Here is a 17,090-nt window from a genome sequence, read left to right on the forward strand (position 1 = left end):
TTCGATTTTAAACATAAGCATGATAGACTAGCAGAATCGGGTCACAAACGCAGGTGTCTTGTCCCAGGCTGGCATGCCCAACATGTTTGTTATTCTCACTCAGAGACGCCTGCACTGACTCAGTCATGTGTACAGGATAGAAGACAGTTTAGGCTTAGAGACATTATCTACAGTGAGTTCACCTCTGGATCAGGGTCTACTAAATGGCCCAATCCGTGATACAAGAACACCTGCAAGAAAGACCTGAAGACTTGTGAAATTCAACCAGTAGATTTCGAGTCTGGAATATTCAATGGCGCCACTTGGCGAGCAAAGGTCAATAATGCTGTCAAATCAACAGAGGAGAAGAGAGAGTGAGTGAGACGGTGAGAAGGGGAGGAGGCCATAGGTGACAATTCACCTTCACCACTGACTAAATCTGTGGTAAGTAACAGCAGGGTTGCAAATCTAGACTTTGACTGCATTGCCACAGCAGATGCTGTAGTGCACCAGACTAAGTGCAGAACGCCTTTCTCTCACGCGAGAGAAGGTTGTCATCATGACAAACTGGCGAAAATGTTATTTCAAAGATAAGCATGATAAAACAACGAAACTTCTATGGTAAACTTAAGCATAACATATTTATAAAAAATGTGATGTCAGGCATAAACGTAATGGACCAACAAACACAGATTCTCATAAAAATGCAATAGTCCACACAATGATTCACGGCTTTTCTTTTTAATCTATTTTAGCAGGACCTGTGGAAATTCCACAGCAGACTCTTTCATATGTAATATATTAATGTTGGCATTCTGTGGATGTTCAGCGTAAACGGAGACGCTCTGATATTATTGTAGCTTTTTTGTTAAAACTGCAAAAGTATTTATCTAAGCTTGCAGTGACGCCCGGCATAGCCTGGTCGTAAAGTACGCTCAAATATGATATTTTAATTCTTGGAGATTTCGTATTTATTATTATAGAGTTAATATTCAATCAATTTTTATATATTATAAAGTTATGATTTAAATATATATATATATATATATATATCCATATGACTTGGGTGCATCAGCTTGAATCGAAACCAAAACTTATGAAAAAAATATATGTATAACTTGAGTTTCTTCAGTCATAATCGAAACCGAAACGAAAACTTATGAAGAATTCTTGGTAAAATTATTTCTTACAAGAAATGGAAGTACATAACAAATAAACGACAGTCACCCGGATGTAAGCATGACACACAAAATAAATAACACACGCTATCCAATTAATATATAACTAAATAAAACAGTAGATGTATGTGTGTGTGTGTGTCTGTGTATGTATGTGTGTGTGTGTGTGTGTGAAAATATTTAACCAATAAGCTCTTAAACTACTGGTCACATAACACTGAAATTAACAGAAAATAGTAATTATACACCAAAGATTGTTTATAACGAGTAAAATCTTTGTTTGGGTGGATGAATAACACATACAGAAATTTGTCAGCAAGTTTAAATGCAAAATGCTCATTTCAACGTGCCGACATATTTCTATTACTTTTGTGCATGTGCAAATTCATTCATAGCTTGAAATGGTTTAATTTTAAATCTTTTGTTATCTATCTACCGATAGCTCAAACAGTAGGGAATGCGGCTGGAGTGCTCAATGTTTTGGTTTCGATTCTAGCTGATGGCACCCAAGTCATTTTTTAAAAACTTTTTAAATCAGTACTATATATTAGTTTCAATATAATATTCAATAAGGAATTGACTCTGTAATAATAAATACAAAATCTGCATGAATTAAAATATATTTAAGCGTACTTTACGACCGAGTAAGGCTAGTCAAGTAATAAAAAAAACTTGTTTAGTTCAGAAAAATCTTTGATTTATAACGTGAAAAAATATATAAATTAAAAATAGAAATGCTAATATGGGGTTCAGGGTTTAGAGTAAGGATATACAATGGTTCTCAGGAATTCCCATGAAATGCCAGCTGTGTCTCAAGGGCATTAAAAAAATGTTGATTTATCGAAACTTTTTTTGTTTTTTTTTTCAATAAATCTCACTATAAATACACTTCCTTTCATCAATTTAGTGCCGAGTACATCCTTTAATAGCACTCTAAGAAGCGAATATTTTAAAATGTAAAAAACAAAAAAAATAAAATAAAATAATAATATTATAGTAATAATAATGATGATAATGATGATGATAATAATGATAATAATAATAATAATAACAATAATACTACTACTAATAATAATAATATTATTGGCTCACAAGGAGATTTAACACAGGTCATCAAAGATCTTCCATTGAAATCCTGTAGAGTTCCCTGAAAGCTGAGTGACAACAAGTCTCCCCAGATTACCGGCACTCTCCACCTCCTTCGATAACATTTGCAAATAAATTTGCGTTATCGTGACAGCCTCTCACCATTGATTTCTCGCTGGCAGTGGGCATTGGTCTCCGCTGGAATTTGAGTGGCAATAAGCCTCTCCAAGGTCCCAGTTCTCTCCGCGCTTGTCCAGCGGAGGTTTTGTCAGCACTCTTTCCTTGGTCGTTCCATCCTCCTCGACCCTTCTCAGCTATTTGGTATCACGCATTTTTTTTTTTTTTTTGCGGGGAGGGCAGTGATGGGGCAATGGGAGGGGATGGATGATGGGTATGTAGAACTTGTAGGTATGCAGCTTCAGTGTGCTTCGTTCCTTGTAACGTTTCTTCATGTTTTGCCTCTGCAGCAGTTTGTTGTTATTATTATTATTATTATTATTATTATTATTATTATTATTATTACAATAATAATAATAAGAAGAAGAAGAAGAAGAAGAAGTTACCATGGTGTTCTGGGCTGGAAAAGGAGGAGATAGTATCAATCCTTCAATTCCGGGCAGTTTTTCCTATTGGTATTTCATATTAATATAGATTTATCATTACATAGACAAGAGATATTTTAATTCACAAAATACTCAAGTGTACTTTATTTTGATGATCTAAGCGTGTGCAATAATATCGGGGTGTCCTCATTCAGAAATATTTTCTACTTTATTTCATTCAATTCATAACTCAAAATATTTGCAAGTTATAAATTGAATTAAGTAAAGAAATACTAATAAGGTGTACACAGTGGGGTTCTTATTCCCTGAAAAAAAAAAACAAAAAAAAAAACGCCAGGTGTGTCATGAGGGCATTAGATGCTATAAATTTATCAAAAATTATTTCAATAATTTACTGCATTTGTAGAAAACGCTGCTGCTGCTGCTGCATTCATTTTTTTTTATCATTGCTCATGTCTGAATTCATGTTTTGAAACATGTATAAATCTAACCTATTACATAACGCCAAAGTTATAATTATTTTGCAAAGGTAATGTTTTATATACAAGGAAATCACTACTTATCAAGGCTCGAAGGCCACTCAAGGATAAGGGTTAATGAATGTAAGGTGGTAGTGTAGTTATAGTTAATGGTGTAGATTGGGTAGAATTTGACTATTTAAAGGGGCGGCTCAACAAGAACTTGTTTACATTGGACTCGAAGGCTACCATATTGTAATCAGCCGGGAAGCAGTCCAGTGGAACAAGGTTCCACATACGGGCAGTTCTATGAAAGAAGCTTTGTTCATGGAAGCTGTGTTTAGATTTAGGCGCAGATAGAGAATGGGTGAAATTGTTGATAGTGATTGTAGCTAGTCGAGTGTTTTAGTTGTGAAAGTTTGGCAAGGTTTTAAACTCTATTTATACGAAAGTCCAAATAGGTCAGTCGACATAACCTCGGAGTGCAAATCTCAAGGTTTCCGTTGTGATATCAGTTCATGGCATCCGCTTTATTTGTTGGGAATTTATTGTATACTATTAATACAATTTTCTCCATTTCTAAAAGTAGTTAATATATCTGATATTCTGAATTAAGACAAATTCCTCGATGCATTTATAGCGTTTAAAAAAAAGTTCCTGAGTGATGGACGGGCAGACGAAATCTATATATTTAAGATTTTTCTTTCACAAATAATTAAGATTAAATTAAAAATGCCAATATTTTTCATCTTTAACGGTGGAAGTGTTCAAAGTAGCGAGCAATGTTTGAGTTGCCCACAGAAATGCAGGCAATTAAAACATTTTAATGAAACAAAGTCGTCATTTTTTTCTTCGGGGTCAATTTAATAGAATAAGCAATGATTACTGAAGGACTCAAGAAAACTTGCGATTAATGTTAATGTCAATTAAGATGAACGGACCTAAAAGGCAACGCCCGATTAAAAAAAAACAAAAAAACTCTTAATTCAATTAGAGATATTATTAATTATTTTAAAATTTTGTTTTGTTTTAATTTGTGTTGAAAAATCACAAATTAATGTTTCAGATAATGAAATAAAGTAAGCAGAAAATTTTTAATGCAAAAAAAAAAAAAAAAAAAAAAATCACTAAATTAGCCTCTTTCTAAACATTATCTATTTCCTGCGAGATATTTAACGTTTTCATGGAGAACATCTCTAATAAGCTTAACATTCTTTGGATTCATTAACACCATGTCTTTTATTTATTAATTTATTTTTTTCATTTTTTTTTTTTCATTTTACTGGGGATATGGCATCCTACTGCTATTTCAGACATTCTATCCGAGAGATCTTTTTAAGATTCTAACCGTCCCTTAAGTGCAATTGTTTGTATTTTTCTTGTACTTGGTAGAACAGGGAATATCCGCCAGATAGTTTTTGAAAAAAAAAAGAAGTTTTTTTCATGAGTCTGATTGTTCCTATAATTGCTTGATTTCCTATAATTACTTGATTTCCTATAATTATTTAATCCTCCTAAGGTTCCAGTTTCTTTTCATGTCGTGCATCAGATGGAGTAGTAAGTGAACCTCATAACCTTTTCTTCCTACCTATTTTGTCTTCTAGTCTTAACATTCACGAGCCATGTTTCTGACAAAGGGGAAAGAATTGCTAATTCTGGCTTTTTAATTTGTTTTTATTTTTTTTTTTTTTTGCAAGGGTATTATTATGTGAAGATGTTCAATTCTCGCAGAGTATTAATCATTATTAAACTTCCAATCCATTTTATTTAACCCTGAGGGGGTTTGGATCTTAATCGTTGGTGACTCATCAAAAATAAAACATTTATAAAAAAAAATCACTGTAGCAATATATATATTTTTATAAAAAAAATCACTGTATGTTCATAGAACGGGGATGGATAACGGGGTCGAGAAGACATTTATAACAGAGGTTCATATTTATAATAGGAGGCTGATATAGGTGAAGAGAGATGTGTAATAGACAGTTCTTTTTAACAGAATACATTATCTCTGGGTGGGGGGTGCAGTTAACTCTTTGAAAGGGGTTTATTGTTAAGTTCTTTTCAAAGATGAAGACAAACCCCCATACCCTGAAATAAACGACAAAGACAAAGACTTACAATAAAATGATGACATTTATTCCAGCTAGTGATGATAATGGTGAGAATTCGATGCCTTTTAGATTTCTACATTGTCTTGTCCTCCTTTCTGCCTCGTTTCCAAAATGGACTTAGCTAATTCAACTCTCCTTTCTTCCAACTGTAACTCCTGAACTGACTAATTTATAACCCAAACATGACTAAGTATATTGATCTATCTTTCTTTGTGACGTCAGAACGTGCTCAAACATGTCAATGTTTTTTCACGTGGAATTTACATATTACGTATGACACGTTTCTGGCAACACAAAGACATTTCTTAATTTCCATTGTCCTAACTCTGACCTAACTAGTTGATAATGGTTATATTTATATTATGTCTATAATATAAATCTCACCTGTCTGTTTAAATGTATGTATGTATGTATGTATGTATGTATGTATGTATGTATGTATGTATGTATGTAAGTCTGTCTAAAGCTTTTGACAGAGGCGACGGATTTTCACGAAATCAGTATTGTTTTGAAACTTGACCCTTCGGACAACAAATATTAAAGAATTAGCCAAAAACATTAATTTCTTCACCCTTCTACAAGGAGAGGAGGGCTTTTTTCGCTGATATTTTTAAACCTTATCCCCTCTTTTCGATTGACTAGCCATAATTTAAACCTTCACCACTTCTGATTTGGCGATGGATGCAATGGCAAAGATGTCACTTTTTTTTTTTTTTCATATTTTTTTCCTTCTTCGTGGTACGGGTTCGAGCCTGCCTGCCTACTAGCACTTTTTATTTATTTTTTTCTTGTTGCTGAACACACACCTCCAAACACCCGGGCAATGCCGGGAACCCAGGCTAGTTTCTAATATAATGGACAATTCTCTTACATTCCTAGCATCACATCTAAATAGCAATATGTATTCTTTTTTTACTTTTGATCACTGATTTCTATTCTAGCAATCTCCTTTATTTTATTTTCAATCTTAATTACTTTGTTTCTCTAAATACCGGGAGCTGTCCACTTCAATATATAGAAATTACATATTACTAAGCAGTATACATCAGAAGGTACATAATTGGCTTAATGGTTAATGTAGACAATGAACTTCTTTTTTTTTTTTTTTTTTTTTTTTTACACAGTGATCACCACTTATCAAGGCCCGGAAACCACTCAGGGATAAGGGTTATTGCAAGTACATTACGTTAGTGTGGAGATTTGATGAAGTGTTTACTTAAGGGGGCGGTTCATTAGGAATTTGTTAACATTGGACTTGAAGACATCCAAGTTGTAGTCTGGTGGGAAGCAGGCAGACGGAACAGAGTTCCACAGGCGTGCAATTCTAAGAAAGAAGCTTTGTTCATGGAATCCGCATTTTGATTTAGACACAGATATAGAGTGGGGGAAATTTTTCACAGTGGATTCAGCTAGACGGATGTTTTTCGTGAAAGATTGGCGAGGGGGGACCAGAGATTGGAGTTCAGACGAGCACCTGCCATGGAAATAACGATAAAACAAGGATAGGCTCGCAACATCTCTTCTGTGGGAGAGAGGTTGTAGGGTAGAGAAAAGGGCATCCCCCACTAAGTCACGAAGCCTATTTTGTACTCTGTCAAGGCAGAATAGGCTGTTTTTAGCAGCTCCTGCCCAGATATGGCAACAGTATTCCAAAACTGTTGCTGGGATGGAGCATAACTGTTTCACTAAAAGGACGAGTCTACCAGGCATTGATACACAGCGTGATGTATGGAAATGACACCTGGGCAGTGAATGTTGAGGATATCCGTTGCATGGAGAGAAATGATATAAGAATTTGGCTTGGTTGTTTTGCTTTATGGCATATGAACCTCTTTATTTTAGTTCTTTACTTTAGCTTAGAAGAACAGCTTAGGAGTAACAGCTTTAATAGTTAAAAAGGGGTAGATTAAGGTGTTTGCATTTGTTCAGAGCATTGAAGTTAATTGTATGTCAGTTCGAATATAGAAAAAGTGATGGTATTTTGCCCGTTTGAGGGTGGAGTGACGAATTTCAACTTCAGACAAGAGAAAGTTCGCAAGACAAGAAAAAATAAAAACACAATATATATATATATATATATATATATATATATATATATATATATATATATATATATATATATATATATATATATATATATATATAAAGAACAAATTTCACATTTCAAATCAACTTCAGAGGATTTTCATGCAAGCTGAAATATTATGCGGGTTTGTTTTTATATTTTTTTTTTACATATCAAATATTTTTTCACATTTTGTTTTGGCAATTTATAATTACAATAAATTGCGGTTTCACTTAATGCCTAAACTAGCAAATTCTAGCATTGCTACAAATATAATTTTCTAATTTCTTTATGACCTCTGATGAAAAGAATAACAAGAATAGCATTCTTTGAAACTCTGTGGAATAAGGACTTTGTAAATTGTTTTTTGGAGTATTCAGTCGAATAATTGATTGTAAAGTTCAACTTACAGTTTTAATTATATATATATATATATATATATATATATATATATATATATATATATATATATATATATATATATATATATAAACAAAAGAGAAAAAAATAAAAATGCTGAATCCGTTCATTTTGTTAAAAGTTTTAATGTTTCAAGTTGTTTGTATCTTCAAATATTTGTTTATAATGTTTGGTTTGGTTGTTTTGTAGAGGAAATTGTTATTATTTTTGGCTTTACACAACATAATTAAGTTTTGCAAAGGGAAAAGGAAATAAAAATAGAAAACAATAGCATCAACGTTTGGTGCATTTTAAGCCAGGAAAGATATAAGAATTATACAATAGATATGCAATGCTAGTCTTAAAGACAGACTTAGTTCTGACGACTTCAGAGGAAGATTAAATCTGGACAGTATAGGGAGATGAGTATAGAACAGGAGACTTTTATGGTTTGGCCGCATTGAGAAAATGAATGAGAATTCTTGGGTTAGTAGATGTAAAACCAGTTGGTTAGTTCACAGAGGAAGGCCAAGTATAATACGGGAATAAATGCTAATAACGTATTTTAGAGAAAGAGGGACAGATAAAGACCTGGCCAGTGGTAAATTAGTTTGGAAGTTAATTTCTTGAAGCCATCCAACACACGTCTGCCTTGATAGAATTCAAAATAGACTTTGTGGCCTAGTAGGGGAGTCCCATTTCTCTTCCCTGCACCTCTTTCTTGAAGAAGTGACGTTACGAGCCTGTCTCTGCTTTATCGTTATTTTCATAGCAAGTGCTCGTTTGAGCTCCAATCTATGCCCCCCCTCGCCAAACTTTCACGAGAAACACTATCAATAGAAACGCTATCAATAATTTCCCCTACTCTTTATCTGTCCCTCAACCTAAACGTAGATTCCATGAACAAAGTTTCTTTCTTAGAAGTGCACGCCTATGGAACTCTTCCGTTTCCCTGCTTTCCAGCTGATTACAATATGATCATGTCTTCAAGTCCAACCTAAACAAGTTCTTGATGAGCCGTCTCCTTAAGTAATTCAATTTACCAAATTTCCACTATTAACGATTACTACTATATTGTCCTATTGACTACTGTACACTCTTTAACCCTTATCCTCAAGTGGCCTCTGGGTCTTGATAAGGGGTATGCCTATGTAAAATAAGCATACATTAAACTGAATATGTTAAATTTGGAAATTCATTTTATTATGGCTTAAACAAAATCACCTGAGCTTTAAAATTTTTTTTTTATTAAAAAAAAATGTTTAAAAAAACTGAACGCTCATTACTTTTTGTATTTTTGTTCTTGCAGGCCAGTCCAACACAAGATTTTGTCAACCACAACAGAAGTGGCTTATGCCTAAAAATTTCTCCTGTTCACGAGATACAAACACCATTGCCCGATGTGTAAAGACAACTAATATTGGTCACATTCCTGACTGCACACAGTGGATTGATTTGAGACCAGATGTGTGTGACAGTCAATACGTAGAACAAAATAATCACCAACTTCCACAATCACGCAAAAAATAGTGAAGCAAAAAAATAAATAAAATAAAAATAAATAAAAAATAAAGATATTCGATCATTTTCTAAAAAAAAAAAAAAGAAGAAGTTTTTTTTATGGATCCTTGTGAATAATTTTTTGATAAATAAATAAAACGTTGTCTCTGACAGACATTTTTTTTTTACTTTATTTCTTTTGTATTTGTTATTGTTTTTTTTTTTAATTAAAAAAAATTGATTTTGTATCTCTGCTAACATGAATTCTTCAGGGACACCTGGTGATGCTGCAAGATTGTAACGATAAGAAGATTATTGATTAATTTAATGATAGATTTGATTCATTCAGTTCAAGATGCAGCTTTCATGAAATTTAATCACCGATATCACCTGATGATGAATGGGACAAATATGGACAGTTACTGTAGTGATTATTGACGTGCCTCATTAGCATACGAGGTGCCTTCAATAAGTTTCCAGACTTTTTCATATGAGCACTTTTACTGATAGTACACACTGAAACTCTAGCCCCCTTCGAAGTAATCTCCTCTGTCTGCAATGCACTTGTTGTATATTCCAACAGCTCCAGCAAGGCCCCATGGAGGTCCTCTTGTGTGAGCATGTCAATGACCCTCGTCACAGCCTCTTCCATATCCTCAATTATCTCATAACGTAGCATCTAAGGTTTTCTTTGAGCTTAGGGAATAACCAAAAGTCATAGGGAGCAAGGTGTGGACGACAGTGAGGGTGAAGAACTGTCTTGATACCCATCTTGGTCAAATAGTCTGTGATAAGGATGGAGTTGTAAACTGATACATTCGCGCAAATCTTCCGCATCTTCTGTTCCTCATACATAATGTGTGTACAGTTTCCACACGGACATCAAACTGTGCACTTATTGTCACTATAGACACACGACAATCCTTATTCATAAAATTCTTTATTTCGTCAATCAACTCTGGTGTTCTAACTTCCTTACTCCTCCCACACCTCTCATCATCCCTCACATACTCCCTGTCTTCCTTGAATCTCTTATGTCACTCAAAAACTGATGCTTGATTCATGCAAGATGGTCCAAAAGCAGTCTGAAGCATTTCATACATTTCTGTGGGTTTTTTTTTTTTTTTTTTTTAAGTTTAAAACAGAATTTTATTGCATATCGTTCTTCTAAAGCGTCCTCACGTCCAGATTGCATTTTTAAAATTCACCAGCTGTGACAATCAGGCTTTAGTAGTTTGTATTCCAATTCTTGGTGTGGTCTGAAATCCTAAAAGTTAGTTATCTCATGACATGTATAGCAATAACATACTGAGTTTTGTAAGAGAGTCTTCGGCAATTTTAAATACCTGTACAAAAAAAGTCTGGAAACTTATTTAAGACAGATCGTACGGCTAAGAGGCTGCTATAAAAATATCAAGGTAATTTACTTAGTAATTCTTGTGAAATGTTAAGTTTTTCTAAGATAGATTATTACTTCTGTTAAAATTGGTTATCTTTAAGATGTAAACTTGGTTATAGCGTCCAAATGTTACATCTCACGTTTTGACTTGTGACCCTTTCATTTTCGCTCTGTTCGCTTTCGGGCGAATTTCTTATTTTTACTTTGATGACAATAGCTTAATTTTTTCTTTTCAATATTTGCATTTCATGTGAAATCAAATAATAGAAATAGTTTATTGATTATCATTAGAAGAGCCACTAGTACATGTACCTAACTATATTGGCGTAGCAACTGCAAACCATAAATTTGTAATACTTTAATTCCATTTATACAAAAACAATGTTTGATATTATTTGTTGATTAATATTTTCAAAATAAAAATAAAAAAAATTTAAAAAACATGCTGAAGCGTAGTCGAAGACGAAGAAGACGGCGAAGATTATTTTGATAATCGGTGTCGTATTACTGTTTGATCGACGCCATCTTCTTTTATTATATTTAGATAGAAGATATATATTTATAGAATAAATACATTATATTTTTTATATAATAAAATATGCATTTTATTAAAAATAGGATTATTTTGATTTCTGGTGATTACAAAAATGTTACACATTGGTTTATTTACAAAAAGTAGCCCTCTATAAAGGGCTCTTGTATAATAGATTTGGGGAAGAGTGGGTGATATGTGTGCCTTGAACATCAGACAAGTACTGGCGCTGCTACCGACACTGTACAGAAACATGTATACACACGTGCAACTAATAACATCTGTATATCTATAAAAGTGAGAATGTGTGTATATGTGTGAGGACATTTCTCAACCTATATACTCAATGAAGTTTTGATCTACGGACTTGAAATTTGGTATATAGGGTATTCAGACATGTGAAAACATTTTAACCCGATTTCATCCGTGAAAAGGGGCTGCTAAGGGGTCAAAATTGAAAAATTGGTACGGGGGGTGGTCAGGATTTTTTTATCTGTTTGTCAACTGTTTCACAGCTATGCATGCACAAATCATTTACCTTATGTTAAAAATAAGTAGGTTTGAAAACACTTTTTAAAGATCGTGCCATGTTGACCTAATGGTTACCGTACTTGTTTTGCTTTCGATCTCAGATCGAGTATATTTTTTTTACTTACAAAAAGTGAACTGTTTATAAAAAAAATATGATACTCGCATGCATATCATCTCAGTTTCTTTCCGTTTTTTTTTTAATTCATTTATTTCAGGAATTTAACATTATATTTAATACCGGGCAACGCCAGGTACATCTTATATATATATATATATATATATATATATATATATATATATATATATATATATAGGGTGTCCCAATAAAATGTATGCACTCTTTAAATGACCATAAAGCCAACATTTATTATAAGAAAGAAAAGTCTCATACATTAAAATACTGTGAACAAATATAAAAACCAGCTAATTATCGAAAGTGTTCAAATTATTGGCCATTGTGGTCCATGAACAGCTGATAACGTTCACTGATTGAATCGAAAACGTTTCTAAACTGTTCAATTGGTATGTTGACACATCCTTCAATGGTTACTTTCAATTCATTCATTATAGCTCGTTTTGTTGTGTGAATCCCGTGTTTAACATCCCCCCTACCCACCCCATAAAAGAGAAAAATCCAGGAGAGGTTAAATTAGGTGAGTGTGGACAGTACTCGATAATTCTTCGTCGTCCTAACTATCTGTTCCACAGGTGACTTTCAAGATATGTTCTTACGTCATGATGATAGTGGGGAAGTGCTCCATCCTGCTGGAAGCGCCATTCTTTATTCCTAAACATCTCTTGGGAACATGGTATAGCATATCAATGTAGGAAGTTGAGATAATTTAAATAGTGTATACATTTTATTGGGACACCATATATATATTGAGCACTGTCGTAAATAATCTCACTCGCTACTTAATTTGGCTGAAAAATGCGAAGCTCGCGGTTTGTTTACAAACAAGCATTTGAGTACTTTACAAGTAAGATGTTTTTTTAAACAGACATTCAGACAGATTAGTTGCGGGCATCGTTCCGTGGTCGAGGGGTAGAACTGCCGACTGTCAACACGACGGTCTTAGGTTCGATTCTCGGCTTGGGAGAGGTGCTAGTCTAGCGGCACTGATGAGTTGTGATACAACAAAACAGGACTGTATGTCGATGACTACAAATATATTATATATATATATATATATATATATATATATATATATATATATATATATATATTGACATCCGTTCTTAATTTCATTATCTGTGCTTAAAATCACTAGTTCAAATCGGCTTCCATAATATGTATATTAAAACTACAAAATGCCGGAAAAGAAGTTGGAATTCACATTCATATCAGCTGATTTGATTCCAGTAGTTTTTGTTGTCCCTTTGTGACTGCCTTAGTCATATTAGGAGTTAAGTCCAAATTGTTCCATGTCATAGATGGAAAAAGTGAGTGGAGGGTAATGAGTCTCCCGTGCCGACACCAAACTGTCTAAGTCATGTCGACATGAAATTCGAAATTCTAGAGAACCCAAATCACTTGTAAAAGGACATTTCTGATCGGTTACTTTCCAACTGAGTGATTCCAATCAATCCAATTGTATGTAATTATGATGTAAGAATGTTTCCGAAATAATTACTGCTCTGTCACAGACACGAAGACGATCTCTTCAAACGATTTCAGCTTTTAGATTTGCTTGCATATTTATTGCCTACAACCAAACATCAGTTTGGTTACATATAGCGAAGGGACGGGAGGAGCTAACGTTGCTTCGCTACAATCCCGTTGCCTGTAAAAAAAAGCATTTTGGTATCTATTTTAAATAGGCCAATTTGGGGAGGAAGGAAATACCCGAATCCTTATAAACTGTTAGAATTTCAGTGAAATTTAATAATAAAAAAACTTTACTTATCTTTTTTCCTAATACATAAAATAAAGTAAGTTTCTTTATCTTTTTTGTCATCAATAGCTTTCTGTCTACAAAATCGATATTTGATTCTGATTCGTCAGTTCTTTTGGTGAATTGTCACAGCATGCTGTTACGAACGATAAAATGTAATTCAATTGTTTTCAGAAAATACTTTGTCCGAGTTGGAATTATTTAATACGGACGCCATCTTTTAAAAAAATAACATACCTGTATTCATCAATACAGAATTATTTCCCCTAATTTGGAGCCCCCACTAAAAAAAAAAAAAATAACAAAAAAAACAGCATGATTAAAATAAAATGCAGGTAAAATATTACCGTACAATTCTGAGTAGTTCCAGATAGTTATATGATAAAATAATTTAAACTACAGCAGCAGGAAAATGGCAGTGGCTTAGTGGTTAATGACGCGAGATAACAACCTAGGTATGTCACGTTCGAATCTAGCTTGTTCCACAGAAACAATTTTACTTAACAATGTTTGCAACCTTCATGTGATCCCTTCTGTATTTACCCAATGCCTTTCTAGAAAGAGTTTTAACTAGAAAGATATCAGGGAAACGAATGCCGACAATAAATCATCTGATTCCTACGAAATGAATAAATGATACCCAACAACAACTACAGCAGCACATAATGGTCACGATTTTGATGTTTGAGTGCTTTGTGAGCATTATTTTGGATGCTTTTATATTAAAATGTTAGTCTGTTTTCAAGAGCAAATAAATAATAAATACCTTGTTCTAAGTTTTATATGATCTTTTTTAAATGGATTCTCAACTTGATATCCTTAGCAATCGTTTATTTATATTCGGATTGCAGTCTTATTTATTTATTTATATATTTTATTTTTTCTTGCTACAAGTTATTCGCTGAAGAAATGAATAACCCCTGGAAGTTAAAATATTAAATTTGGTTTTATTAATTTTATTTATTGCAGACCATTATCCTCATCTTTTTCTTAGTTGTTTCACGACGTTTCAGCCAACTATTCCTTTGGCCTTCATCAGGTGGTAACCACGACGGATAGGAACTCTGAATCTCCTGACTGCATCCACTGCAATTACTGCCTTTCAATTAAATAATTAAGATTTGTTATTGAAATACATTTTTAAATGCATGTTGAATTAAATCATTAATAACTGATAGGCCTCGTGGAAATCCCACAAAATATATATGAATAAAACAGCTGCAGATGTGTGTGTGTGTGTAAATATTTAACCGATAAACTGTTAAACCACACGTCACATAACATTAACAGAAAATAGTAATCATACACCAAAGATGGTTTATAATGAGTAAAACCTTTGAATGGATGAATAACACGTACAGACGTATATCAGCAAGTTGAAATGCGAAATATTCATTTCAACTTGCCGACATATTTCTATTTCTTTCTGCACATGCCCAAATCCAACTCATTTCTTCAAGTCGTTTAATATTAAATCTTTCTTACATATCTCTTGATAACTACATAGGTAGAAAACGTGGCTGGAACACTAAACGTTTTGGTTTCGATTCTAGCTGATGGCACCTAAGTCATTTTTGTTTTTACCTTTTGAAACCACTACTATGTATTAGGTACAATATAATATTAATAGAAAATTGGCTCTGTAATAATAAATAGGAAATCTGCATGAATTAAAATTTATTTAAGCGTATTTCATGGCTCGGCAAGATTAGCGCCCCCTTTCTCTGCTAGTGGGAAATACATTTAATCAAGAAAAATGTTTTGATTAAGCTGATATTTTTCTAAATAGCACAAAAATTAGTTTTTTTGAACAGAAAAACCAATAACATGCAACAAATACGAGTTTAACATTTCTATGAAAATAATGCCCATTGTATTTTTAATGTATAACTGAACCAAATGAAATAAATTAATAAATATTAATAAATATTTAGAAAGTAATATTGTGCTACATAGTTCAATACAAATAATAAAATCACACTGTAAGACACAATTTTTAATTTATTCCTCCTATCCAGCACCTCTTGACCGACAGTCTTCTTTTTTTTTTGTTAACATTTTTTATTTTGTACTTTTTCTGTGTGGGAGGTCCAAATTAAATAACTCTGTATATACAGTTATGCTAATTTGATTTTTAAAGATGGCATCCGTATGAAATGATTTTGATTTCTCCTGGCTTACGTGTCTCTTAAGTCAGCCAGTGGACAATCTTGTTTGTCACAAAAACCTCATTCTTGTTTACTAAACCAAATCACAAACTAACTTTATTCATAACATTTTTCCTTGAACTAAAATTCCACAGTTAAATATTTAACATAAATATTTTAACTAACATTCCGGCTGACTACAATATGGTTGTCTTCAAGTCTAACGTAAATAAGTTCTTGATAAGCCGTTCCATATAAGTTATCAAATTTACCAAATTTTCATTACTAATGATTACTATATTGTCCAATTTCTACTGTACACTCTTTAACCCTTATCCTTGAGTGGCCTCTTGGCCTTGATAAGTGGTGATGCCTATGTAAAAAAAGAAAAAACAAAAAAAACATTCTTTTCTTTCACAACATTTTTATGAATATCTAAATAATTTTAAATTTAATTTTCTGAATACCTAAATAATTTAACAATCAATCGTAATAATCGTTCTGATCCTTGGCACTACCCGCCACAGCATAACACAGATACTATACTTTGATCATAGCTAAAGGGCCACCTCTCGACTTAACATTCATGGGCAATATGAACTGGAACAAATACATTGAAGACATTGCAAAGGCTACTGCAAAAAAGGTGGGCTCCCTCTATCGAGCTAGAAAACTACTCACACCTGAGAGTATCCTGTACCTCCACAAGGCCACCATTCGGCCATGCATGGATTATTGTTGCCAGATCTGGGATGGTGCATCTATCACTAGTCTCTTCCTTTTGGATAGAGCCATTAAAATTGTCTCCAATCTAATATGTCCCACTTTGTCAACAACCCCTGTCCCATCGCTGCAGTGTTGCATCCTTGTGCCTGTTTTACAAGTATTTTAATGAAATGTGATCTGATGAGCTTGTTGCACTTGTGCCTCCTCGACGTACATATCCCCGACAAACTTGCGTAGCAGCAAAATCACACCCCTTCACTAAATGTCAGAAAGCTTTCTACTCTAATAGCTTCTTTCCTAGAACGACTAGACTTTGGAATTCCCTTTCTGCTACCTGCTTCCGTAACTGTACTGATATACAGATGTTCAAATGCAACATAACAATCCTCTTAATCTTTCTTAGGCATCGTCCCAATTAGTAGCTCCTTACATCCAATAGCAATATACCTTGTTTGGAGGTGAAGGTGTGTAAATAAAAAAATTAAAAAAAAATAAAAACATGACCTCCTACAACATCA

At 33.4% G+C, this 17,090-nt stretch overlaps 1 protein-coding gene across 4 annotated transcripts in view; it reads left to right on the top strand.

The window, feature by feature from the left end:
• Positions 1-9,515, top strand: part of LOC145242528 (protocadherin gamma-B6-like) — a 428,989-nt gene extending 419,474 nt beyond the window's left edge. For all 4 annotated transcript variants that reach the window (XM_080105603.1, XM_080105602.1, XM_080105604.1 and 1 more), the window contains one exon: positions 9,152-9,515. In XM_080105603.1, coding sequence (XP_079961729.1) covers positions 9,152-9,372 — 221 coding nt within the window. In that variant the 3' untranslated portion in view covers positions 9,373-9,515. The remainder of the gene's footprint in view (positions 1-9,151) is intronic.
• Positions 9,516-17,090: the final 7,575 nt, after the last annotated feature.

The sequence above is a fragment of the Euprymna scolopes genome, chromosome 21, assembly GCF_053919585.1.
Source record: "Euprymna scolopes isolate OS-2025 chromosome 21, ASM5391958v1, whole genome shotgun sequence".
Classification (NCBI taxonomy): Eukaryota; Metazoa; Mollusca; class Cephalopoda; order Sepiida; family Sepiolidae; genus Euprymna; species Euprymna scolopes.